We start from the raw sequence: 27,353 nt of genomic DNA on the forward strand, positions 1-27,353 counted from the left end.
CCACAGTCTGTCTGCTCTCTCTGCGTTTCTTTACTCCTCTTCGTGTGGATAAGTTAACGGCTTCTTGGTTAGGCAGATGGGGATTATAAATCAAGTCTTTCCCACTTTCGTGCTCGGCTCTAGTTTTGATCGAATGTCAAGATGCTTTCTCTAATTCCTTTTTTTCGACGGAAGGAAATTGATTCCAGTGGAAATGTTAACTCCAGAAATTGCTTTGTACTGGCGTGTTCTTTGTGAATATCTGAAATCCAAAGGAGACGAAGGCGAAGCATTGTTAGAGGAGATTTTGCCAGAACCTGTGGTGTATGCGGAGTATTTACTGAGGTAAACTCCCTTCCCCCTTTTGATTTGGGCTGACTCCCCGCCCTGAGTCAGGTGTTATGGGGGATCCCGTAAGGCCCCTGCTTTGTTTCCTGTTGGTGTGCTGGAATCAGTAGGTGTGTGTTGGTCTCCGGAGAACGCCCTGTGCTAGTCGTCCTCGGAGAGAAGTCCGTGTATTTGGGGTCATTTCTTCAGGACCTGATTAGAAACATTTCTTCGTGAAGTCTGTATGAGGGTGTGTTATTTTCTGAAGTTGGCCGGCAAACCTTTAATTTTCGTTGCCAGGCAGGAGATGTCTAGACTTTGGGCCACACTGTCTCACGGGGTTCTGCTCCGACAAGGTGCCAGAGCAGCTGAGTGGCGGGTCCAGCGCCCCCCCCAGGCCACTGGCCACTTCAGCCCCACACCACCTGCCGGCCCCCGTGGAGCGCAGTCAGTCTGAAAACATCCTCCTGCGTGATCGGGGTCTCTGCCAGTCTGCGACTTTCCCGTGTGGCTTGGCCTGGAGTGGAGCGTCTTCCTGCCGTGCCGCCACAGAGCCCCGGCTGTCACTTCAGAACAGACGGGCGTCTGCGTAGCCACCATATGCTGTTTTGCACCTTTATAACTCGATTCTTATTGACATTTTAAAAATTATGTGTTTTTACCAGGATTGGTTTTCGTACTCTTTCCAACCTCAAGGAACTTGGTTGTCTAAGCTTAAGCTCTTTAACCGCTGGAGGTCGTGCGTGTTCAGCAGTGCGGGAGGAGCACCCTGTAACGGGCCGTGTCCTGCTGCAGTCCCGTCTCCATCTCTCCTTCCTGTCAGCATTTCGGGCGTGTGTGTGCATGTGTGTGCGCGTGTGCGGGTGTGTGCAAGCACTCGCACGTTTCTAGTATGTTATTCGAACTGCCACAGGGACTCAAACTGCAGTTGGCCAGATGGACTCTGACTGCCCTAAGCACTAGGTTACAGGGTGCCCTGCTTAAGCTCTTTACCGCTGCTTTGAAGAAGCTTTCCACATCGCACATGAGAAGGGGGAGCTCTGCAGTGGGCAGTGGAGCACCGTCTCTGGAGGCTGTCGGGGCTTGGCTCTGGGCAGGGACACCAGGTACTGGCCGTCGAGGGTGCCCGTCCAGGACAGCCCACAGCAGAGCCAGAGCAGGCTAGTGGTCTCCCAGGAAAGGACCGTGCAGCTGGGAGATGGTCCGTGCTTTTCTGATGTCTAAGGAAAGGTCATTGTTTTCATGGTGTACTTGTGTAATAACTGTTATTACCACTGAGTGTTTTAAACGAAAGAGCAGTAGTTACTTAGGCATCATGAAAGACTACTAGCTGTTTGTGATAATTGGTTTTACACAAGGAATTCAGAATTTTCCATTTGGGAAAATGCTAGTGATCTTAAGTTACCAACTTGAGAGACATAAACTTGCACTTTTGAAAGTTCAGTTTGGAAAATTGGAATCATTATCAAAAATACATTTTCCAAGTTATTGGTATTTTGATTCATTAATAGGTTTTATTGACAATTTATGACACTAGCATAGAGTTTATTCTGTAGGCCAAACTAGTTCTGCATGGCATTTGCAGCTCTGTATTTGGGCCATTGTGAATTTAAAAAGGTCTTTTTCTGGCCTATTGTTGAAAACTCCTGTTTGTGGTTGTTTTTTTTGTTTGTTTGTTTTTTAAACAGACTCTCTTATACTTTATTAATTCTGCTTGTTTTAGTTACATCCAGAGCATTCCCGTTGTTAATGAAGAACAGAAAGGTGATTTTTCCTATATTGGACATTTGATGACCAAAGAGTTCATAGGTCAGCAATTGATTCTGATTATCAAGTCCTTGGATACCAGCGAAGAAGGCGGGAGGTGAGACTCAGTGCTGTCACTCCTGACCTGTTCTAATGTCCTGGATTGAAGCAGTCTTGTTCGAACGTGATTAAGCATGCCTACTTCAATTTCTGCAGCAGGAGTTAATCACATTGGAGGGTGTTTTGGTTAACAATGTTTATCTGTGTTTGTTAAAGGGCTGACTTGGACTGGCATTTGTATTCATGTTGGTATATTTATAGGGTGGTTCATAAACATTATTGCCTTGCAGAATACGCCTTTTTGACCTACAGTCTAAGAGTTTTCGTACCTATAATCATTAAAGTGCGTGGCAGAATTGAGACGATCCGATCTGTCATAAAGATATTTAAATTAAAATAATTCTTTTTGCCTACAGGAAGCGACTGCTGGCTATTTTACAGGAGGTTCTTACGCTGCCCACAACTCCGATATCTCTAGTTTCTTTCCTCGTGGAGAGACTGCTCCATATCATTACAGATGATAACCAGAGAACACAGATTGTAAGTGTTTTCCTCATGGTTGTTAATGTTAAGACGTCAGTGACATCAAAGACTGTTTAGAACTTTTTCTTCATCTTTGTTTTAGTTCTGTCTCTAGTAAGTCTTTTTTTTTTTAAGAATTAATTAAAAATTTATTATTATTATTTTTAAAGTTGCTATAAGGCACACATGCTTACCAGAGAGAGAGAGAGAGGGAGAGAGAGAAACTGAGGAAGCAAGCTGCCAGGTCGGAGACTCAAACTGTGGTTGACCATGTGGGAGTCCAGCGCCTTAACTACCACGCCACCCACAGCCCTATCTAGCAACCTTTTAAGTTCCTTGAAACCCTATCTCTCACAAACATGGATTTTGAAAATGTCGCCCTCCTCTCCTCAGTGTCCCTGTCCTCGCGTTCAGTCAGTGGAGCAGCTTTTTAGAGGTTTCTCCATAGGGTATGTGTGCTCACCAGGGGGAGAGAGACCGTGAGAGGGAGAGAGAGCCATCGCCCCAGGGGGAGAGAGACGGTGAGAGGGAGAGAGCCATCACCCCAGGGGGAGAGAGATGGTGAGAGGGAGAGAGCCATCACCCCAGGGGGAGAAAGACCGTGAGAGGGAGAGAGCCATCGCCCCAGGGGGAGAAAGACGGTGAGAGGGAGAGAGCCATCGCCCCAGGGGGAGAGAGATGGTGAGAGGGAGAGAGAGCCATCGCCCCAGGGGGAGAAAGACCGTGAGAGGGAGAGAGCCATCGCCCCAGGGGGAGAAAGACGGTGAGAGGGAGAGAGCCATCGCCCCAGGGGGAGAGAGATGGTGAGAGGGAGAGAGAGCCATCGCCCCAGGGGGAGAAAGACCGTGAGAGGGAGAGAGCCATCGCCCCAGGGGGCACGGCTGCACCGCGTTCCCTTCATTCCCCTCCCGGGATGTGTGGCACACATGCGGCACGAGTTCCAAGCCTCGGGGTCCAGCCGTGTGGGAGTCCAGTGGTGTGAATGCCCTGCCGTCTGCTGGCCCGGGGTGGTGGGGCAGTCTTGAGAAGGGAGCGAGCAGGATGAGGTTGATCCGGGAGGGCCCTGGCCGTGGCGGGGAGAGCTGTGCTTGAGTCTGGCCCTTGGACCTTCCCGGCTTTGGACTTGGGAGGTATTTCGCAGTTTTACTCGTCCACAGCTTACTTGTCACTGTTTAATGAAATCATGAGGTGCTTGATAGCTGTAGAAATATGTGTTATCTACTGTGCTATTTCCAGAAGTTTCTGTTTTTTTCTGGGATGGCCAAAAGGACAGGTTTGCGCATGGTTTTTATAAAAATCGTAGATATTGAATGGAGCTAGTTCGGAGGTCGTCTTTGTCTTTCCCAGCCTCTCCCCACACCCGTCTCTTCTGTAACCGCCGTCAGCAGTTGCCCAGCGTCTCCGTCAGCACCTGTGTTTGGGAGGCGACCTTCTCAATCCACCAGCGCTGCTGTTCGGGGCTCCCAGGGAAGCCCCGCTTGTTCTGCCGTGGGTGCAGAGTGCACCAGACAGGGTCGAGGGGCTTCTGTGTTTCCATACTTAACGCCACATTGCTGAACAAGGCAGGGACTGCAGGGTTTAAAGAGACCATTTTAGTTTATAGTGTCTAATCTTAGGCCCTGTAATGTTATAAAACCATAATTTTTAAGTTTAGCTATGTGGTGTGTACCCTTGCCAGAGAGAGACAGAGAGATAGGGAAAGTGAAATCACTCCCCAGAGGGGATGGCCATGCCACAATCCATTTTTCTCTTGGGATTTTGGCCACACCGGTGTAGTTTTCGAGCCGCCAGGTCGGGACTGGAGCTGCAGTCGGCTGTGTGGGCTTCATCCACCTTCGTCTTGCCAGCAGCTGGCCCAGGGTCCTGTTCCCGACATTCTGTGCACGATGCTCCCTCCGATGTCCATGTGCCCCCGCACTTCGCCTGCACGTTGCTTGTTTTAGCCGGATGTATTCTTTGGTCTTGATTCTGAAATGGCCCAGGAAATAAAGTGCGTTATTTTTGCCTGTATCGTTGCTCTATTTTCAGAGGATGGCGAAAACTGCTTGGGAGCTTACGTAGCAGTTTGGTATCATTTGCTGATGTAAACCATATTTGGTCGGGAAGGTCATGACATTTTTCTGTTTTTCTATGCAAAAATGCATCATGACTTTTCAGACGACCCAGTATTTGAAAGCGTGTACTCTGAATTACAACTTTTCATGATCAGATCACAGAAATCATCTCAGAGATTCGGGCACCCATAGTTACTGTCGGCGTTGACGACCCAGCTGATGCACGGAGGAGGGAGCTCAAGGTACGCTCTTAAATTACGGAGCCGCCCGGGTGTGGTGTAGTTGTGAAAGGCTCTCATTTCTTCTTGCCGTGGAGTTGTGAAAGCCACATGATTAAGTATTAACTGTAGGAATACCTAAAATGTGATCAGCTTGTCATCCTGAAAGATTTGTTTCAGGAATATTACAAGTTTGTATGTGCCTAGCCTGAGTCTGCTTAAATTCTGAATCACTGATGTTTTAAATAATGCTCTTGTTTGCTAAAGATTTCCTTATAATAGTTTTAGCATTCAGTGTTGAAACAGTTTATATCTTTCCTCAGATGGCTGAGATTAAAGTTAAACTCATTGAAGCAAAAGAAGCTCTGGAGAACTGTGTTGCCTTACAGGATTTTAACCAGGCATCAAGATTAAAAGAAGAAATCAGTGCATTAGAAGATGCCAAAATGAATCTGTTGAAAGAGACAGAACAGCTTGAAATTAAAGAAGTCCACATAGAGAAGGTGTGGACATAACTTTTTTCATACTTAATGTCAGTTGTTGTTAATCTTCTCAGGTAAACTCGTTTTCTTTAGCTCATAAGATTGCCAAGGGATTTTCTTCAGAGAAATATATAACAGCGGTGTGAATTAACATGAAGACGTTTCCCCTCATGTTCCTTTCCATGTTTGGACTTGGAAAGGTCTCGAGTTAACGGTGATTATTGTAGCCCATCTTCATTGGCTCCCTGTCTGTGGACTGTCTGGCCAGGGGAACTAGACTTACTGTGATTTCGTCCTTGGCCTCTTGGTTTGGACAGCTGGGTAGATGCCGTAGACCGAGCATGGGAGGAGGAGAGATTTGTGTAACGGTGAGTTAGTTCCCTCTTGGACATGCTCAAAGGACCTGCGGAACACCCAAAAGGAGTGTCACAAAACAGTGACATATGTGCGTCCCAAATAGGAAACAGCTGGGCCAGCTCAGTGACACAGGAAGTCGGCGTCAGCCCACCGGGAATTGCGTGTAGAGTGATGCGTGTAGAGAGCCAGCACCCAGAGCTGGGGAGCGGGCACTCTTCCTGTGCTGACTAGTTTGTTTTTCATTTTAGAATGACGTGGAAACGCTACAGAAGTGTCTTGTTTTGTGCTATGAGCTGTTGAAGCAGATGTCCATTTCAACTGGCATCGGGGCGACGATGAATGGGATCATCGAGTCTTTGGTATGTCGATGTCCTTTGAGGTCCGCTCCTGTCACTTTACAAGTATTATGTATGTTCTTTTGGGTAAGAACGAAAAGGTTATTATTTTAAACTCCTATGCGTAAAAATGGTAAACATAAATACATATATATTGTGAGGATTAAATAAGATACTGTGTAAAGGACCTGGTGCATAAGTTATAAATATTCTTTGAATAGTTTTTTAAAAACTATTTTATACTGGATAGAAATACAGAATATCTTTAAAAAGCAAAACCGAAACACGTCAGGAGTATTTAGTTCCTGGTGTCTTCCTGTGTGGAGACACGGTGTGGATCCCATGACGGGAAATGCTGATGTGTAGACTTCAAGGACTTCCAAATTAACCCCTCAAGATAGTCACCTCCGTGTTGGCCTCAAGCGCAGGAGTACTGGAAGCCTAGAATAGCCACTTTTTTTTGAGAGAGAGATTTTTGCTATGACAGAGAGACAGAGACAGAGAGACAAAGTGAGAAATCACCCCCCAGGGGGGATGGCCACACCACAATCCCTTCTCCTCCATTCTCTCGGGATCTTGGACATGCATGCACATGTGCCCCAGGTGGGTTTTAAGTTGATGGGTCTGGGACTTGAACCGTAGTTGACTGTATGGGTGTCCAGTGACGTAACTCTCACGCCATCCACTGGTCCCAGAATAGCCACTTTGGGTGTGGTAATGTCATTCGTGTGGAACCCCATGACTGAGTCCCGGTGGGGACAAAGCAGAGGGACGAAACTGGAAGCAGACACAGAAACTTGGGGACACAGCTGCTCCCCCAGGTCCCGCCCCCATGTCCCTGTCCCGGAGCCAGCCTCACCCCCTTGGACATCACAGCACCTCATTTGTGGGTCCCAGAAGCCTCTGGTCCCCGAAAGTCACTCGGTGCCAGGTGCTCCTGTTAGCAGTGCAGAAGAGGCCCAGGCACAAACAGCTGGGTATGAAAGCAGTGTGCGGTTGGAGGGTAGGGCCACTCTCCAGTAGTTTTTATATCGGCTACATTTTGCACGATAATGTTTTGGTGATGTGACTAAATAAAGCACATCAAGATTAGTTCCACTCTCTTCTTTATTGTGACCACTCGAAGCCTAAAAATGGCACATGTGGCCCCGGTTTGTGGCGTCCGTTAGGCACACTGCACAGCACTGACAGGCGTGTGGGTCAGACCATTCGCATGGATGGAGACCGTGTGAGCGTGGTCCGAGTGAGGCTGGGGAGACTGCGAGGTGGGTTAGTGCGCGTCACAGAAGGGCTTGTCTTGTCCTGTGAGCTCTGGAAGCCACTGAGTCAGTTTGAGCCGGGAAGGGAAGGTGTCTCGTGACTAAGCTGTGTCTCAGAAAATTATTGTGGCTGTGTTGTTCTGTGTTAGAAATGTAACAGTTACATTTAAAGAAAACTAGAAAAATTAAAATGATTCCTTTGAGTTAACAGACAATAGGGAAGTAATTGCCATTTTGACCAAGTTGGTTTTTTTTGAGAGAGATTTTTGCTATGAGGATGTGTGCCCTTGTCAGAAAGACAGAAAGTGAGAAGTCACACCCCTGGGGTGATGGCCATGCTGCAATCCCTTCTCCATTTTCCTCTAAGGAGTTTGGGCACGCACACATTTAGACCTGGTGTGAATTTCAAGCCACTGGGCCCAGAACTCGAACTCAAACTCGAACCATGGTCGGCCATGTGGGAGTCCAGCAATGCAACTGTTAAATCATCTACTGGTCCCTTGTTTTTAACTGCGAGAGGGGGTATGTGCTCTCCAGAGAGAGAGAGCCCTCCCCGATGGGCTAGCCGCTGCCGTCCCTCCTCCGTTCCTTCCCGTCCGGTTTTGGGCAGGCACACCCGTCAGCCCCGCGAGTGTTCAGGCGCCGTGGTTTAATGCACTGTTGTGAATGACTGCCCTCACCTAAGGCACCCCGTTTCTAATTCACCTCAGATTCTCCCTGGGATAATCAGTGTCCATCCCGTAGTGAGAAACCTGGCTGTCCTCTGTTTGGGATGCTGCGGGCTGCAGAATCAGGATTTTGCAAGCAAACACTTCCTATTACTCTTACAGGTAGGTTTGTTTTGTGACAAGAGTTTGATTTTCCTCCAAGTACTCATCTCTGATGGTAACGCTGACACTGAGTGTACCTATTCTGGGGTTTGTCCATGGTAACTATGGGTGATTGGGGACGCAGTAGTTTTTATTTCTTACTAAAATAACTGTAGAAAAGGCGAAGTCAGCTCTTTAAGATGTCCTTTGGTTAGTTGGATAACATACCTACCAAATACACATTAGCCGGCCAGTCCTCTTGGGGGCTCAAGGAGAATGAGGTGAGCGTGGGGAAGGAGCACGGGGCAGCTGCTGGCCTAGCGTGCAGTCCAGAGGGGAGCGCCCCTGGAAACGAGCGGGCAGAGAAGTCCTGTGGGGAGAAGCCACGCACAGAAGGGGACTCGGGGAGGGAGAAGGAGCCGTCTGGGTGAGAAAAGCCAGAAATGGTGGTTCCTGATCGTCCCAGGCCCTCACAGGTCAGGTAGGGTCAGTGCATGTTGAGATTGTCTCCTAAAAACTGAATGATATCAGTCACATGCAGTGAAAAGAAATTGGATGTGAGATTTCGTATATTTTTCTGGGCTGGGATTTTTAGCTTTTATAAGTTTCCCCAAAGGGATTCATAGTCAAAATACATTAAACTCTGAATAAGACCATCAATGGAAGATTTTTAAATTAGGGAAAAATAGCTGTCTTGTGTGTGGGGAGGTACGGCAAAAAATCTTTTTTTTTTTTTTTTTAAAGTTTTGATCATATCATAAAAATTGATGTAAGGGAACCAGCAGTTAGCGTAATGGCTATGTCGCTGGACTCCCACGTAGTCGACCGCGGTTCGTGTCCCGGACCCGGTGGCTTAAATCTCACGCCGGGCGCGAGTGCGTGCGTGCCCAAGATCCCGAGAGGAGAATGGAGGAGAAGGGATTGTGGCGTGACCATCCCCCCTGGGGGGTGATTTCTCGCTTTCTGTCTCTATGTCTCTCTCTGTCTGTCTGGCGAGCGCACGCGCCCTACAGTGAAAATCTCTCCAAAAAAAAAAAAAAATTGATGTAAGAAATGTGTAAATATTTATTAGAAAGGCAAGAAATGGAAATTATTTTTTTAAAATCTCTCCCCCCAATGTTTTTTCTGCCTTAGGGTGTGTGTGTTTGCTGGAGAGAGAAAGTGAGAAATCCACCCCTCGAGGGGACGGCCAGGCCATAATCCCTTCTCTTTTACCCTCCTCCTAGGATCTTGGGCATGCATGCACACGTGCCCGGCGTGAGTTTCAAGTCACTGGGTCCAGGATTCGAACTGCATCTGGCCATGTGGGGGTCCAGTGACTTAACCCTCATTTAAAAACTTTCTTCTAAATGAGAATCAGTATTGAGAACGGTTGCTACCCAGCATGGGGCAGAAGAGCAGGGAGGCCAGGCCACTGCTGAGAGGGCACGGCAGGACTTGCTCACGGCAGTTCCCATGCGTCCGGCTTCGACCCCAGAAAATACATGAGAGGTGTTCTTGATGTTTTCCTTCAAAGTTCTGAAGATCTGAGCCATTTTTCTCCTCTCATTAATTAGATCAATCTGCAGGTGATTTTTTTTTTTTTTAACTCTTTTTAGTTCATGATGCCTTCCTTTCTTTTTCGTTGTTAGAGCTGGTGCCCTTGCCAGAGATCGTAAGCACCCCTCGGTGGGCCCGGCCATGCTACAGCCCCTCTCCCGCTCCCTCCCCACCCTGTCGGGCTCCTGGGCGTGCCTGCACACTTGGACTGTACATGTTTTCTACGGTTAGGGCTGAGATTGGAACTGCTGTTGGCCACATGGGATCCCGTGACCGACACACAGACTTAATTGGCATGCCACTGAGCTAGCTGGCCTGATTTTTATCCATTTTAAAGGCCAAGTTTTATAGTTAATTTATCATTGAACAAAATTTAAATGTATTGAGGAATATTGGAAATATTTCATAGTAGAAATATTGAACTCTGTTTTTTCATGATTTTAAAATTTGGTGTTTATTAAACTCAGGACAGACTCATACAAACTGCTGGGTTTTATGGTTCACCTCTTTCTTTAAAGGCCAGTTTAAAAAATTGCTGTTATTGCAATCTGAAGTTACTGAGCTAATAAGAGAGAAATTTATGTGCAGTGAGACTTGGTAACCTAGAGAAGTCCTGCTGTCTGATGACGCTTTCCTGTGGTCAGAGTAGTGTTCTTCTGATAGGCTAAAATATAATCAATTTAATTGAACAGTTCTTCTGGATGTTAAGGACATAAAAATAGTTGAAGGTTTCATCCATTCTTTTTTAAATAAAAGGAATAAATAATATGGCTCAGCATGACTAACTCTAATAATTTTTTTGACAGTGAAGATGAACTTCTCTTAAAGCAGATAGCTCTAAAGTTATGCCACAAATAAAAATTCATGTTTTTAAAATGGGAATTTTAATGATGAAAGTAATGTTTTCTTCACAAGTGTGATTACTGTTGAGATGTGACTAAGAAAAACTTAAGGTACGTATTAGTTTCACACAGAGCAAACAGAATTGAGACAGTTTAATGAATTGTGCTCCTTGGTGGGGACCACCTCCATTAGGTTTTGCAGATTGATGACATCACAATAAAAATAAGCGCGTTAAAGGCCATCTTTGACCAGCTGATGATGTTTGGGACTGAGCCATTTAAAACGAAAAAACTCCAGGCCTTTCAATGTGAAGGTTCAGAAATAGACAGTGAAGATGAGCGAGAGTTGGAGGAAGTCGAAGAGGCTGCTACAGCTAAGAACATCCTGAAACTCCTTTCTGATTTCTTAGATAGTGAGGTAAGACACTCTTGGGCCTATGATTATGAAGTGTCATTCCCGCATGTATTTATTTACAAATACGACTCATCTCAACCTCCGTGCCACCTGCTGGCCCCCAGATCTCTTTATGTACTTTCAGAAATTTGTAATAGCATGACTGACTTTTGGATAGTTCATACACACATACTGCAGAACAGACTCCAGTGTGGGATTTAAAAAGAAAGCGAAAGGGGGCAGCAGGTGGCATGGTGGTTAAGGGCGCTGGACTCCCACACGGCTGCCGCGGTTCAAGTCCTGGACCTGGTGGCTGGCTTTCTCACGTTCTCTTTCTCTTTGTCCCTCTCTGGTCAAATTAAAAGAAATAAATAAAAGTTTAAAAAGTCTTATGAAATAAAGAAGAAGTGAGCGTTAAGACATCTGATGCACATCCTCTCTGTTAGGTGTCTGAGCTCAGGACGAGCGTTGCGGAAGGACTGGCCAAGCTGATGTTTTCTGGGCTCCTGGTCAGCAGCAGACTCCTTTCTCGCCTCGTTCTGTTGTGGTACAACCCCGTGACTGAGGAGGACGTGCACCTGCGGCACTGCCTGGGCGTGTTCTTCCCCATGTTTGCATACGCGAGCAGGTACGGAGTCAGCGCTGAGCGGAGGCCACGGCGCCGTCCTCCCGTGTCCCCTGGTCTCTGCCTTCGGTGGGTACACGTTGGGAAGAGCTTAGGTGGAGTGCATGTTCCCGATGAGACAGCCGCTCTCTCCAGGGTGCATCTCACACACGGTGCACGTCTGAGTGCGTTTCCCCTGCTCAGACGTCCCGCCCACGTGCTGTCGAATTGTCTCAATAGGGCCAACCAGGAGTGCTTTGAGGAAGCCTTCCTCCCAACTCTGCGGACGCTGGCCAGCGCCCCTGCCTCCTCCCCGCTAGCTGACGTGGACGTCATGAATGTTGCGGAGTTACTTGTAGATCTGACAAGACCAAGTGGCTTAAACCCTCAGGCCAAGAACTCACAAGATTACCAGGTGGGTAAGTGTGTCAGCCTGTGGATGCGAGGGATCGTAGGAGCGTGCCGTTGTGAGCTGCGTTTGTAAACGGCCCCTCCCACACAGCCCTCACAACACTGAGGCCGCGTCTATGGTGGCACGTACAAAGCAGGCAGTCGGCCTTTGGGGAGACGCGGAGACGTCGGGAAAGTGGACGTAACCGATGCGGAGACGACATCTGGTGGCTGACGTTACTAAAAGTTCACCCCATGCGGCCCCCGGTACTCACCGTCAGGGACGCGGGTAACACCTGCAGTCTGGGACCCCCAGGGTGACAGCTGCTGACTCGGAGGACGGACACGCGCTTCAAGCATCCCCGCTTTTAGTTGGTAGACGCCAACCGCAGGCCGACCCACGCTAAACTCAAGCCGACGTGGTATCTTCCACGGCACTTGGTGAGGCCTTGAGAGGTAACGTGTCACTCGTGACGGCGGAGGCCCACCAGTTAAATCCACAGCATTTGCCTTGTGAGTCACTTGGACTCAGTGGCAGCGTCCTTTGTCCGAGGTGCAGTGTTCTCTGTCCCTGGAGAGATTCTAGAGAACAGTAGGCAGGACACGGGGAGGCTGGGCGTGAGCACAGCACCGCAGTGGCCATCTTCACGCTCTGCTCCAACTCGGCTGCGGGGTGGGCCGGGAGAAGAGGGAAGGTGCTGCAGTGAATACAAGGCGAACCGCGTCCGGGAGCTGGGAAGGCCCTCCTGGCGAAGGGTTCTAAATGGGCTGTCAGGGCTGAGCACTGCGGGCGGATTGCAGACCGCTCTACAGGCCAAGGGCAGGCACTTGGAGTTCACCTTACTTGGTCTGGGAAACCATCCAGGACTGAGAACGAAAGGTTTAATGGCATGGAAGCTACTTACTGGAAAGATTGATGTGCTGAGCGGAAAGGAGAGGGTATTAATAAAGTAGTTAAGATCTGTGTGGGCTGCCATGCGCAGGGGCCCTGAACTCCACACAGGATGCTGCAGGCGGATGTCCCTCTGAGTTGCATAAGCTGGGCCATTTTCCCTGCGAGTTGGCCAGTTACGGGTGGATGAACCTAACCCTGCAGGAGAGGAGGGCTGCCCTCTGGCAGGGCCCACTGCCCTCACTGCCCTCCGTCCTGCACCTGCAGGATTAGGGTTATGGGTACGCGCCCGAGGAGGGGCGCAAAGCCCTGTGTCGCAGCGTCCGCTGTGAGAAATCACGTGTATGGAGGGCCACTAAATTTGGTTTTAGAAATTTTGCATTTTGGATTGTGGCCAGATAATTGGAAATGTTTATTCCTTGGATAAGGAGTTGTAATTATACATTTTTGGTTTACAAAGAATTTCCTCTTCATTTTCTAGGCTTTTACAGTACATGACAATTTGGCTATAAAAATCTGCAATGCGATCTTAGCAAGTCCATGTTCACCAGAAATTCGGGTCTATACAAAAGCCTTGAGTTCCTTAGAACTCAGTAGCAGTTTTGGAAAAGATCTTCTAGTGCTGTTGAATAAGATGCTGCAGGTAAAGGAATTTCAACTGCTCTTAGTGTGTCTTTAGCTGCTACCAAAGTAGGACGTGCCTGGTTCTCAAACTGTGCTATAATAACCCAACTATGCTCACTAGAAGGGTTTCCTTCATGGATCTCACAACTGCCACAATGTACAACGTGGCATTGAAAGATTAGAAAATGCCATATTAAAAAAAGTTAATATTTTCTTTTATAGCAAGTAAAAGACAGGACATGCCTGAGAGCTTTGGAGAAAATCAAGGCTCAGTTAGAGAAAGGAGATGAAGAGTGTGGTGACCACGCCGGAGCGGCAGAGGGGGCCAGCACGGCCGCGGCTGCTTGTCCCGGGGCAGACGGTAAGGACGCGCCAGCCTGAACGTCAGGCTCTTACTGACACCTTTCTCTCTGGTTGGTAGGATTCGATAAATGAATTTTTTTCTGATCGATTGGGAGATAGTGTTACTGATGTGTTCATCCTACTTTTCGAGTTATTTTTGCATTCGTTTCTTTCTATGTGACCACCATTTTAGGAGTTTTGCCTTTTTTCCGGTATTCACAATTGCTGGAACAATGACTTATGATAACGTTTAGTCGCTGCTAATGGGACTGTTGGTCACTTGTTTCATAACAGATATAGACCTGCAACGACTATTTAGAATATTTCAGGTGCTCTCTTACATGGTTGTATTATTATTTTTTTTAATAGAAAAGAATAACGAGGTGTACATGACTCCTGTGAGGGGCGCAGAAGTCACACGAGCGTCACGGTCTGCTCGGCAGAAGACCAACAGAGGTAGCGTGTGGGCCTATCTGCCTGGGAGGCCTGTTCCCAGCGTTGCTTCAGTGAAAAATTCACTTCACAGCGTTCCTTATCTCTGTTTCCTTAGGGATAAAGACTTTTAAATGTCTTAGGTGTCTTTAACTTTATACAAACTTCTTTGAGTTAATACTAGTTTATGCAGTGTCTAAAGATTATGAAATCAGTGTTACTCCACGTGCTTTTGGTCAAAAGAAATATGATCCAAAAGATCCTATTGCCAAAGGCTATTTGGATTAAATGAAGATCTGCTTAGATGGTGGTTTCATGCTATAGCTATGTGTTTTGTTTGTTTGTTTTTGGAGAGGTTTTTGCTATAGTGCACATATGCTCGCCAGAAAGACAGAGAGACAGAAAGTGAGAAATCACCCCCCGGAGGGCATGGCCATGCTGCAATCCCTTCTCCATTCTTCTCTCGGGATCTTGGGCACGCATGCACACGTGCCCGGTGTGAGTTTAAGCCACCAGGTCTGGGACTTGGGAGTCCAGCAACATAGCCATTACACTAACTGCTGGTCCTATAGCTATGTGTTTTATCCTTTATACTGCTAAGTGGTGTTTTATGTCCACAGAACGTGTCTGAGGTTTTTCTTTTTCTTTCTTTTCCCCACTTTAATTCCTAAGGGGTATCGAACACAGGGAATTTGTTGGTTGACTGGTAGGGCATTACTTGGAAAAGGAATCTGAACTCCAAGATGTTTCTATCGTTTTATTATTTCCTTATTACAAAAGCAATGCATGCTCATTACAGAGAAATCAGAAAGCACATCCCAGGAAACGCTGTGAGGAACACCGCCAGTCCCCGTGAGCCCGCCATGACTCAGTCTCTGGGAGATCCTTGGGGGCCTTTTCTACACAGATGTCCTCTTGTCCCTAAAGTAGAATCTGTCCATAACATTGTTTTCAGCAGTTACTAAACACCAGTTGCCAGATGTTCCACATCAGTCTCGTATTGTTGCATGTTTTCAGGGGTAAATACATTAGTAAAAGCAAATAAGTGAGGCATGACAAAACCCACAGAACCCTAGCAAGAGAGGAGCGTGTCATTTTCAGTCACAGGGGAGCGTGTCATTTTCAGCCACCCGAGCGGTTCATGGGGTCAGCTGGCGTTAGGCAGTCACTATGCCGTGAGAACTCCGTGTCTTCAGCCAGGACTTCATGTACACATCTCCTTCATCATAAAGGAGAAACATCACAGGGCAAACTTTCTCTTCTTGACTTTCTACATTTTAGGTAAAAGTAAAACTTTTGCATCCACCAGTATACATATTTTATGCTGAAATATATCTTAGGACATTTCTTACAAGAAGCCATGACCTTACTGGTGAGAGTTCTGTTCCTTTAGGACCTGTTTTAAGGACCTAGCCTAACTTCCTAGCCTTAATGTTCTGCGGGTACCCTGTGCCACAGGTGTAATAGAGGCACTCTATTTTCATGTGCTTTTGTCCTAAAATGCAGTGAACCAGAATTTGCCTTATAACTTGTCTGGAATGTCCATGTTTTCCTCTGCCCATTACACACTTAGAAAAGAAATTAATGTGAATTTTTATCTTGCTTGGGTTTCTTTTCTCTTTGGTGTTGCTAAGTGGTATCAAGATGGCTGGGAACAAGGACCTGAGTTGAAGAGAAATGCTGTATTGAAGATAAAAGATTTACATAACCCAGACATTAGATGAAAAGTGGTAAATAGGGGCTAGCAGATGGTGTAATGGTTACGTTGCTGTACTCCCATGTAGTTGACCACAGTTCGAGTCCTGGACTTGGCTTCAACTCATGCCGGGTGCACGTACATGCGTGCCCAAAATCCCAAGAAGAGAATGGAAGAGAAGGAAGGGATTGCAGTGTGGCCATCCCCGTGGGGGTGATTTCTCGCTTTCTGTCTCTGTGTCTCTGGCGAGCTTACGCGCCCTGTAGCCAAAAAAAAAAAATCTCTCAAAGAAAAAGAAAAGGTGGTAAGCAATAAGTAAATTTTGCTAATTGATCACACTGTCTCCTTAAGGACGGAAAAAGAGGACAGCTTCAGCCAGGACGGATGGGACACACACGACGGCTGAGGCTGACTCAGAAAGGTAGGCCATACATGTTGAGGACACAGATAGGCTGCCTGCGTTCTCTTCTTTTTGTCTAGAAGTACTGAAAGGCTGTACGGTAGTTCCCTTATCTGGGGTTTTGCTGTCTGCAGTTTCATTATCTGTGGCCAACCCTGGTCTGAGAGTTGAGTATGTACAATAAAACTTTGCAAGAGACCACAGTCACTCACCTTTTACTACAGTACTCATCTCTTAGTTGTTTCATCTCTCACTGAGCCTAATTTATAAGCTGCACCTTACTGTAGGTGTGTATGTGTAGGAAAAAACAGGTGTAGAGGGTTTGACCGCTGTCCTTTTGGGCAACCACTGGAGCGTTTGGCAGTGTCTTCCTCAGCTAAAGGGGCACCAAGAGGCCTTTTGGAGAATGAGAGAAACAGTAACAGGACAGTGAAGCTGTAAGTAGCTGTTTGGACACGTTGTCTGGAATTCTCTGATCAAGTAATCGTCTTCAGAGTGTTCTCACAGTTGGCATTTCCACTAAGTCGAACAAGACCTCGTGCTGTGATTCCTGTTTGATGTTGAGGTAGGAAGTTCGTGATGTAGGGACATCTGGGCTCTACGCCGTCAGTGGTAGAACAGTTCTGCTTCTGATCAGGGTCACTTAGGCCTGTGTTTATTTTCTGTTTGTCAAGCCAGTGCTGGGGAAGAAAGCTTACAGCTGTCTTGCATCCATCTCTTGATTAGTAAAACTGTATATATTTTCAGTACATATCTTTAGAGTAAGCCTTGAAATATCTTTGTTTATAGTGTTTTGGAGAGTTATTGACGAAGTCAAGACAACTTAATATTTTTCCACTGCTTGAGTTCCAAAAGCATCCTCGGGATGCCCTTATGGTCCCTGTTTAGTTACAAGCTGCAGCTGAAGTGTGCATTTTCTCTGTCCCAGCGCCCCAGATAGTGCGCTACGGTGCTAGCTAAGCTAGGTCTCCCACGGCTCCTTAGCTGAACAGCCAAGTTGGGGTTATTGCTTAGGATTTTAGTTTTAAGGTTCCTGACTGGAGTCAGGATATTCTATTTAAAATAAACTGGTTTTAAAGCTTTTGTCTAAATCGGTGTATTTTCAACATTTGTTTAGCGATCATGATGTTCCAGAGCCCGAATCCGAAATGAAGATGAGATTACCAAGAAGAGCTAAAACAGCTGCGCTGGGGAGAAGTAAACTCCACCTTGCACAGCTTCTCAGTGAAGATAGGGATTAGATGGTGGAGGTGGCACCCTTCAAAATCACTCGGTTGCTTTAATAAAGTTAGCCTTGTGTCAGAATCAGGAAAGCCTGGTGTCTTTCCGACATGTGATTCCATGTCACTTTGGCTCACGCTAGTGCATCACAACAGTGTCTGTCTGCAGCCCAAGGACCGTCTGTTGGTCACAGAATCACCCGAATCCCAGGGGTCCAGGGAGTCTGCACAGTAAATAGGACCCCCAGTGTTTATGAATGCTCCTTTCGGAATCGTGGCACCGCGGAAAGCTCAAGCAATGAGCTAGCAGCTCCCACGTGCAACTTCGGTAGCAGCTCCAGCACGTGAATGTGCCCAGAACACGGACACGCTAGATCAAGAGCAGGCGCAGCACCAGATGGACAGGAAGGGGGCTCCTTGCTGGCGATAGTGGAGCACTCACCGTCCTGGTCCACTGGTCATCTTGACGATCTCGCCTCGGGACTCCTGCGCCAAGAACACAAGGGTACGGCCATCTTCAGGGTCACTTCCTCCCCAGTCTGTGCGTGCTCCCTGGAGTGGGCCCTTTCTGGGTCCCACCACCGGAAGGTACTTCCTAAGTTTTTGGCATAATAAAATAATAAATACTATGGATAATAATTAATAATTGGGGGAAGAATGTGCTATGAAGTGCTCTCTACTAAGTGGGAGGAGTTCCTGTCAATTTCAGTTATCTTGAGTCTGACACTTGCCTGATGTACAAAACCTAAACAATGTGAAAACAGTCCTCTGATACCCCGAAACACCTTTTATTCTTATCCCTTTATGTATTCAGAACAGACATGTCCTACTATGGATCTGTTTTAATAATAATTGTGCTTTCTTTAGTTTTTTAACCAAAGGCCATTTACCTAATTTTCTGAGAGCTGAAGTAAGACCGTGGGTTTTTAAGACCAGACGGCTGTGCTATGTACGTCCATGTGCTTTGTAGAGCTCAGGACTGTAAACGAGTCACTTACAGAAGCAGGGAAGGGAAAGGCAGAGACGGTAGTGATCTATACATCAATGAAAGACATGACTGGTCTTCACTGTATTGGCTTGGTGTCTTATCCTATGCTGCAGGTTTCTTATGGGGTTGTCTTTGTTAAATCCCTGTCGTTTTAAGAAGAATTTTTGAGGGGGTAAAGAGAAAGAAGGACTGAAAGGTACACAGAATGTGCTATAAGGAGAGGTCTTTGGAAATCAGTGAACTGAAATCCCATTGGTATGTGGCCAGGCTATCCAAACGTTTCCCCGTTCTTATAAGTACCACCATAGTGACGCTTGCTTTCTCTGATACGGGAAAATAAATTTAAGCACCAAATCTTCCGTATTCTTACTCTTCAAGTTTTATACACGATTCTGTAGCCACTGCTGAAGCTATGCTTTGCAGTATTAAAGGTAAGGAATATTATCCTTCTAAAAGACATCTCGTTAAACTTTAAATAAATGGTTAAAATACTATAAAACCAGCAGATGTAAATCCATTTACCATTTTTCAGAACGGGTAACTTAAGAAACCAAACAATTCTACCAAGAGGCACAGGTATTTGAGTAAACGTGCAAGTGTGCCTTGTCCTTACAGCCACAGACTAGGTCTAAAATACAGAGAACTGGGGTCCCGGTTATCTTGGGGATGGAAGCATGCTGTTTGATGACAAACTGGTGGTGCTGGGTTCTTTATACATACATAACTTTGAAAGAGACAGTCTAGAGATTCTTCTGCCATTTCTTTGACCGATTTGCTTCGAGGTAGTTGGTATCCACCTGCTAGACAGCTGTTCACGGGTCAAGTCGTCACCACAGTCTTTACAATACCAGCTTTCTAAGTCACACGATGTGCCAGATATTGAAACTTGGTGTACAGAAACAAAAAGTGGGACAATCATGTATTTTAACTTAGGGCATAAAAAATCCACAAGATACCATTAAAAAAAAGAGAAAACATCAAAATCCTTTCATACTACAAAATTCCACAATGATCTGGTGTAAAACATATATAAATACAAAGAAAATAATTAAAATGATTAATGCTCATGATTTAATATATAGACAAATTACAGGACTAGAGCGATTTCAAGGTCAATTGATAAATGCTTATTCAGCAGAAAGTGTCGATGTACAAAATAAGGACAGTGCAAGAACTGCCATCTAGTTCTCTTCACTTTTGGGGTTTTGGTTATGGACTGTACAGCTCGCGAGAGACGGGGTCAAATTCAGATTCCACCCAACGGGGCGATTAAGGCACGTCTTAATGGGGCTCAAAGGGCAGCTTGTGTTCTCATCAGACAGATTCAGTTTCTCATCAGTTTTCATTTGTAGCATGCTGGAAAAGAAGTGTAAGGTATTTTAGTTTTAATTTGAGAAATTAACCTTTAAAAATAAAATTCAATAGTAGTACGTTGAGGCCTACACGAGAGCTTTATCAACTACCTCCTGATGAGGCGGGTACGACGCGCAATACCCTCTGTAAGTTGGGTGGGGTAAGTGGAGAAGTCACTGCCGCTGAAGACTGGGCTGCACATGTGGACCCCATCACACATCAGGAAGGACATTCAGCCTGCAGCCCTTTAACTTGTCCCAATTTATATATCAGCCTCAGGGCCACCATGACAACAGATGCAATTAACACCAACCAGACGTGGTTGGTAGACTGACCTTCATCTTCCAGGAGTGAAGTATAAATACCCCCGAGGTCAGTCAGCCTGAGGCTTGTCCTCCAGCTCACAATGGCACTGCTAAGTTGGGAGTAGAGAGTCCTATTTTGATGGTGGTCAGCTCATCGGCCAGAGGGACACATCTGGCATCCTGCAGCACCCTTCCTGTTCTGGTTGCCTGCTTCAAAGTATTTTTATGCTGATGGGGAAAGTGTTTCCTTTTGGGTTTCTATTCAGCTGGTCAGATCTCTGTCCCCTCATGCCTATCCTCTGTTGGTGGGTAGACTAATGTCTTTTTCTAGCCCACAAGCAGTGTCATCTGATCCTAAAATGTTCCCACCCGGGGAACCAAACCTTCCGTTCTGCCTAAGCAACTCTTACCAAGTCTCACATCTAGAAACGTGTTCTCAGTACTTAGCAGAGCACTTAGTAAAGTACTTCACTGTGCTGGGCTCCGCTGGTGATTCAGTTTAGTGACCCTCAGATCCTAAGGGAAGGAGAAGGGTGTTAACCCTGTCTCCATCGAGACAAGCACAGTGCTGAATACACAGCTGCTCACTAGAAATAGACAGTTATAAAAATCACACAGGGGGCGTCTGGCATAGAGCACTGGTTCTCTAGAATCAGAAACTCGAGTCCTCGTAACTACATGCACCACAGAGTTCTCTACTCTTACTATTATGGCGCTTCACATTTCCAGATGAGAATCCTTGTATCTATAGACTAGTCAACAGCTCACTATTCATTGGTCTCTTTGCACCTAACCAGCTGGTTCCGGCAGACATCTCCCCAGAGCTTTCTCTATGGGGGCCGGCGGTGCCAGTATTTAAATGACCTGGCAGTATCAGGAAGTGGCCGCATCCGGGGTCCAGTATCATGGTTCTGATCCCTGATTCTAGCCTCAGCAGACACACTGACCATCCACTCAGAAATCTAGACCTGGACACCGTGCTTACCACCGCCACCACCATGTGCTCACTAGCTGTGCCCCACCCAGTCCTGGTTTCAATCTATACAATTGCGTATTACACAAAACGACAAACTGCATAGTAATCACTTAGAAAAGTCAAAATATAAGAACTGTATTAGTAAATAGGAATATGTTTAAATCATGGCTTGATATGTGACAAATCCAAAATATTCTACTACTAGAAAACTGATTTTTGACAAAAATGTACATCGGCCTTTACTCCACTAGCCTGAGGTCCTCAGGGGACCTCTGTTTTACAACTTAGCAAACCTCAGATAAGGCAAGAGTTTTCCTTCCTCCAAGGACTGCCAGTTTCATACTTTTACAACTTGTATTTTCAAAGCAAGTGTTTGACATACTCAAGGCTGGGAGGCAAGCTATGATTATGTTACCAGAGACAGCCTGGCAGCAAGGAGATCAGCATTTAACTCCAAGGAAAAGAAGATGAAGCCCCAAGCAGCAAATCAAGTTCAGAAAACAAGTTGTGTCTGCTCTGTGTGACGGTCGTGCTTGTCAGAGGAGCAATGCTTCAATACCTGCAATGTTGTTTTCATTGTTTTAAAGTTACTTTTCTAGAACAGTGTACTATGTACGCCGACCCCAGGAGTGCAAAAAACTATACACATGTATGGGAAAGTATCAGTTTTGTAAATAACTAAATGTAACTAGCAATATACAAATCAAATGTCTAATTCCTAAGTGTACACCTCATAATACCAGTGTGTATGCAACGTCTGGCCAATATACACCTGCAGAGTATTACTATAGAAGAATATAGACGCTGATGAAGAGCAGGGACCACAGGCATCGGAGTATCAGGGCTGGAAGGGACTTTTCTAAAGTGAGAGATAGGGAAACAAAGGTATAGGAGAGCCAAGCTCTCTTCTGGGATGCCCTAAGAGCAGGCGGATGAGATGCATACAGAAGCCAGTTCCCAGGTTAGTCTAGGACTAACCAGAGCACTACATTCCCCTTCTCAATACCGGAGGTGAACCGTGTAACGAAAATTCGAGTACCTTTTAGAAAGTACTATTAGGTACAAAGATGAGGAAGACAGCACATGCTTTCAAAGAGTTTCCAAACAAGCGGAATTTTTAATATTCCTCTTGGAAATTTTTAATTTGGAAATTTAAATTTTGACTAATTAGTTTTAATGTCAAGAATCTGGTATAACACACATTAGTACTAAGTGAAAGGTGAATATTGCTTAACCTGACAATTTTTCAACATGTTTTTCTTTTGCATGTTTTAAAATGGGTAATAATTTGCAAAAATCAATCAGAACAGAATGCTATACAATGACATGTCCATCACTGTTTCTAGTTCTTCTAGGGTAACTACTGTTCCCATTTTCCTGTCTTATCTTCCAGATGGCCTCTTCACATTGAAATGTGTGTAGTGCAGTTCTCTCCTCCCCCCCCCCAGTTATATACTGTTCTGTACCTTCTAAATTTGTATATATCCTGACTATTGTCTCATCTTTGCACAATGAATACTTGATTCTTTTAACAGCCATACTGAGTTCCACCATATGGCTGTATTATGTATTCCATCATTCTTCAACCAACAGACCTACCTGCTTAAACTTTTCCTTAAAATACTAATGATGCACTAAATATTCTTGTACATCTATCTAATATGTGTGCAAGCAGATCTACAGAATTGATGTCTAGAATTAGAATAGCTGGGGCAAGGGGTGCTTTTAAAATTCTGAAAGACGTTATCGAAATGTTCTTACCATTTTATACCCTGCCCAACTATATCTGAAAGTGTTTCCTCCTTCACACTTCAACTAGTAATAAACAATAAAGTTGGAAAACCTGATTGGTGAATAGGTGGCATGCCACTGTAGTCATCTGCCTTTGTCTTACAAGGAAAATCAAGCCTATTTCCATGCTTTAGCAGTCATGTGTATTTCCTTTCCTGTGATCTCTGCCAGTTAGGATATTTTTCACTTGGCTATGTGGTCAAGAAAATTCTTTGTCCTAGTGAGATCTGCAATCTTATTCCACTCCCACCCTGCCCAGTATTAGTTGTCTGTCTCTGCATATGGGGACTGCCATGAATCCCTTCAAAATTCTGTCAGATTTATCAGGCACGGGGTCTTTTTCTGCCAGGATTAGAAAAGCCAAAGCAGCAGAGGGAAGCTGTCTGGCCAGGCCTCACACGTCGACTTCCTGGTTCGAATGAAAGCTCATGATGGTACATATGGTAGTATTCTTGGGAATAGAGTCGAGGAGAAGAACGTAGAGATCTGGCTCGAGTTCTGACAATGACAGTCAGCCAAAGACACTGGATAACTTCCTTCAGCCTCATTTTCTTCATACATAACAAAAAACTTAACGGAATTTCCTTGCCTACGGTAGAGTTACAATGATCTGAGAACCCACTAGCCTGCTTCAGAAACCATAACCTATTTACAGATGCGAGCTAACAGTGCATATTTGCATGAAAGATGGTACAGGAGGAGAGGAACTATGAGGAAGGCCTCTTCTAACACTATCGGACTGGGAGCCTAAACGGTAGGTGAGGGTTGGGCCTGGGCAAAGAGCTGCCTGGGCCTGTTTCACTATTTTGGGGATCTCACTTGGAGCCCACACCTAGAATCTGAATGGACCTCGCTGGCATGTATGTTCCTAGAGCGGAAGGATGGAGATCTTCTGAGGGTCATGGAGACCAATGCAATCACCATTTGTGACCCAACAATTACTGGTAATTTTAGTAAAGGGATGACACGCAGAGCTGTAATAATTCAAACTTGTTTCACTTGTTCCTGGGGACATACCGGTTCACTTTTGTCACTTAGAAAATAAACTGTCAGCGAGCCACTCACAGGAAAAACACATTTTTAGTGTGATCAAGACAGCTTTGAAAATACCATTTATAAAGCAGCTGCTGCAAACCAGACACTGGACTAAACACCCTGGACATGGCCTGCTAATTCTAACCACCACCAGAGAAGCAGGATGACTCACCTGTCACCCAACTATACGTCGGTCTTCACGGCCTGCGGTCTACTGCCTTGTCCTGCACACCAGCTCCTGGGTCCTGTTACTGTCACGATTCTCCCCTGATGTGAACGCCCATCTATTTCCTTGACAGGAAGTGAGGAGACGTGAGGTTGGCGGGCATGTGTCTGGCTTACTAGGGGCGGTGGCATGGCTGTACCCAGGGACCGTATGTTAGTCTATGAGGTCTACTCGTGGCAGTAACTGCGGAAGCCCTGGGAGACCCTTCATTTCCTCAAGGAGAGTGACGGTAGGGGACACCAGCACGTTTCCAGAGCTTCAGGTAACACAAGCTCGTCTTTTCAAAGGAAGCAAGCTGTCTGCACAGTAACCGAGGCTCGAGTCAGGGCCGGGTGTCCAGTAGTTATCACACTGGACCTGGCACCATCAAATCTGACTCACCTGACCTAACTTAGCTCCATGTTCTGGGTGGCTGGTCACCTCCCTCTGGCGATGGTGTCTTCTGAAGGTTAATAAAGACTATTGCACCGCTGTTAGGGCGCAGCACGCCCCACCGCCTGCCAGGCCTCTCTTTCTATCCAACTATCTACGGGAGGGTGTTAAATGCGCAGAACTAGATGTGAGACCATTCACGAAGTAGACAAAGTATATCCCTGTGTTTTTGATCCAGTAAAAAGTTATAAAAATGAAATGTCATTAGGCTGCTAGACCCTGGAGGTTACCATAGGATACATGCACTCGCTGGAGAGAGACAGAACAAAAGTGAAAAATCACTCCCCAGGGGATGGGCATGTCTGCAATCCCCCTCCATTCTCCTTTTGAGATTTTAGACACACACCACATGTGCCTGGTGTGATTTTTGAGCCACTGGGTCTTGGACTTGAACCTTGCAGTTGGCCATACGGAATCCAGTGTTTACCTCCTTGTCACTGCTGGCTCACCTAATTATTTTGAGAGAGATAGTTTTGCTATAGGGCACATGGGCTTGCCAGAGAGACAGAGACAGAAAGCGAGAAATCACCCCTTAGGGGGATGGCCACACCCAATCTCTTCTAAGTTCTCCTTGGGATTTTGGGCACACACACACAGATGCCTGTTGTGAGTTTTAAGCTGCCGGGTCCAAATTCAAACCATGGTCTACTACATGGGAGTCCAGCACTGTAACCATTACACCATCTGCTGGTCCCCACTTAATTTATCTTACGCTAATGAGTTTTCAGGTGGTTTGCTGGGGCAATTAAATAGACCATCTTTTCCCAACTGAATTCTCACCATGACCTTTAAGAAAATGCAGTGTCTTGCATTCTTTAAAAAACAAACAATGTCATCAGGGAAACTCCTTCAGAACGATTTAACATGTTCTCCTACATTTGCTATCACTGTTTTCTTACCTTTCCTTCCTTTAAACTTCTCTGATCTAGCTTCCGCAAAAACAGCACTAAGGTCCCCAATGACCCTCACTTTGATAATCCAATAACCTCGGGTCTCAACTTTCTTGTCCTTTTGTAAACAAAAAAGATGGGAGACTTGAACAACACTATCTACCAACTTGCTTACAATTAGAATTTTTTTTCCTTTTTCTTTTTTGGCCAGAGAGCCCATAAACTCACTGGAGAGAGACAGAGAAAGAGAAGCAGAGAGGGAGAGTGAGAAAGCACCCTCTATGGAGCATGGTCACAACCACCATTCCCTCTGCCTGTTTCTCCTGCTCTCTGGGATTTTGGGGACGTGTGCATTGGTGCCCAGCCTGTTTCTCAAGCTCCCACATTCAGGACTGAACTGTGCAGCTGGCCACGTGGGATCCAGCTTGCACCACTGCAGGGCCACAGGCCGGCCCTTCGTGGCACTTATGGAACACACTCAACAGCATTAGGGTATACAGTATTTTCAAGAACACACAGGACATTGCCACTGTGGAGAACAATATGGAGGTTCCTCAAAGATCTACAAATAGAACTACATTTGATTCAGCAATCCCACTGCTGGATATCTACCCAAAGGACAGGAGAACGCTCAGTCAGAAAAGTGCTTGCACATCCATGTTTATTGCAGCATTATTCATGATTGCTAAGACATGGAACCAACCAAATGTCCACAAACAGATGAATGGATGGAAAAAATGTGGCACATATACACTATGGAATACTACTCAGCCATAAAAACAAGACCCTGGCATTAGAAAGAAAGTGGTCAGATAGGGAGGGTCTGTTACTGAGTGAAGTAAGTCAGGATATGAAAGAAAGATATTGGATGTTTCCCTTAATATATATCGACTATCTGCACTCTATGGTAGAGAGCAAAATATGGGAGGGCATGAAAGCAGTGAAAACAGGGATACTGAAGACAGTGTGGAACGGGTGGGAGAAGGGAAGTGTATGGAGAAGGACAGCAAGAGAACTAATAGAGGCAGGACACTGGTGGGACACGGAAATGACTTACTACCTGTTGATGATGACACGTATAGTATCTCAACCAGACTGGCCTGAGAAGTATTTCATGATGGGTAAATTTGTTTTACAAGCCAAATGACGTATAGTGATTGAATGTTTTAGAAAAGAGAACAATAATAATAATCTGAAAAAAATGATGAAAAGCTATTTGATGATGATGTGAATAGGAATGTTTTTATTTTATTTTTTAAAATTTATTTTTATCATCATAATCTTCTTTATATTACATTGCTTTTTCAGAAGGGAATGCCATGCATGTCAGTCAATACAGAGACATTAATCTCCACACTTGATCATTCAATATCTTTTTTATGTTTGGATTGTAATGTCTTCTTTGTCTTGACTGATATGCATGGTCTTCCTTCTGGAAGAAGAAATGTAATACACTGTAAAGGTATGTGTGATTCAGGGTAATATAAAAAATATTACGATAATAAAACAGACAGAAGAACACACTGCACATTTAGCAGGATGGATTTGGACAGGCTCTGGGCTGTAAAATCCAGCTCAGTAAACTCGGGAAGACATCTGGGAAACCGTCAGTCTGGAAACTAGACATGCTTTAAAGACATCCTTGGGCTGAATAAGAAATTCCAAGCAAAACAAAGTACTTGGAAATGGACAGGGACGGGCGGCGGTCCTCGCAGGCCACCCTCCAACTCCACGCCCGACCCGTTCGTCTTTGTTTTTGCTGGCGATGTGGCTGCACCCCGGGCTGACCGCGCAGGGCTGGGCGGGCCTCGGCTCCCCTGCGGTCCGAGATCGG

General features: G+C 45.8%; 2 protein-coding genes across 8 annotated transcripts in view; one reads left to right on the forward strand and one right to left on the reverse strand.

Moving 5' to 3' along the window:
* Positions 1 to 19,454, forward strand: part of NCAPG (non-SMC condensin I complex subunit G) — a 28,823-nt gene extending 9,369 nt beyond the window's left edge. Inside the window, exons 9-22 of the mRNA XM_006160627.2 lie at positions 2,030 to 2,170; positions 2,529 to 2,652; positions 4,844 to 4,930; positions 5,230 to 5,409; positions 5,994 to 6,104; positions 8,050 to 8,169; positions 10,723 to 10,947; positions 11,370 to 11,551; positions 11,768 to 11,942; positions 13,291 to 13,452; positions 13,656 to 13,794; positions 14,145 to 14,231; positions 16,255 to 16,324; positions 17,421 to 19,454. Coding sequence (XP_006160689.1) covers positions 2,030 to 2,170; positions 2,529 to 2,652; positions 4,844 to 4,930; positions 5,230 to 5,409; positions 5,994 to 6,104; positions 8,050 to 8,169; positions 10,723 to 10,947; positions 11,370 to 11,551; positions 11,768 to 11,942; positions 13,291 to 13,452; positions 13,656 to 13,794; positions 14,145 to 14,231; positions 16,255 to 16,324; positions 17,421 to 17,544 — 1,927 coding nt within the window. The 3' untranslated portion in view covers positions 17,545 to 19,454. The remainder of the gene's footprint in view (positions 1 to 2,029; positions 2,171 to 2,528; positions 2,653 to 4,843; positions 4,931 to 5,229; positions 5,410 to 5,993; positions 6,105 to 8,049; positions 8,170 to 10,722; positions 10,948 to 11,369; positions 11,552 to 11,767; positions 11,943 to 13,290; positions 13,453 to 13,655; positions 13,795 to 14,144; positions 14,232 to 16,254; positions 16,325 to 17,420) is intronic.
* Positions 19,455 to 19,595: 141 nt separating this feature from the next.
* The window catches only part of LCORL (ligand dependent nuclear receptor corepressor like), a 104,684-nt gene continuing 96,926 nt past the window's right edge, over positions 19,596 to 27,353 (reverse strand). For 5 of the 7 annotated variants that reach the window (XM_027776652.1, XM_027776651.1, XM_027776654.1 and 2 more), the window contains 2 exons: positions 24,144 to 24,262; positions 19,766 to 19,867 (listed from right to left, as the gene is read on the reverse strand). In XM_027776652.1, the coding sequence (XP_027632453.1) occupies positions 24,183 to 24,262 (80 nt within the window). In that variant the 3' untranslated portion in view covers positions 19,766 to 19,867; positions 24,144 to 24,182. Of the gene's footprint in view, positions 19,868 to 24,143; positions 24,263 to 27,353 lie in introns of all 7 variants that reach the window. The other 2 variants (XM_014592455.2, XM_006160609.3) reach the window with 2 other exon arrangements.

Source organism: Tupaia chinensis, unplaced genomic scaffold (genome assembly GCF_000334495.1).
Source record: "Tupaia chinensis unplaced genomic scaffold, TupChi_1.0 Scaffold000695_1, whole genome shotgun sequence".
Classification (NCBI taxonomy): domain Eukaryota; kingdom Metazoa; phylum Chordata; class Mammalia; order Scandentia; family Tupaiidae; genus Tupaia; species Tupaia belangeri.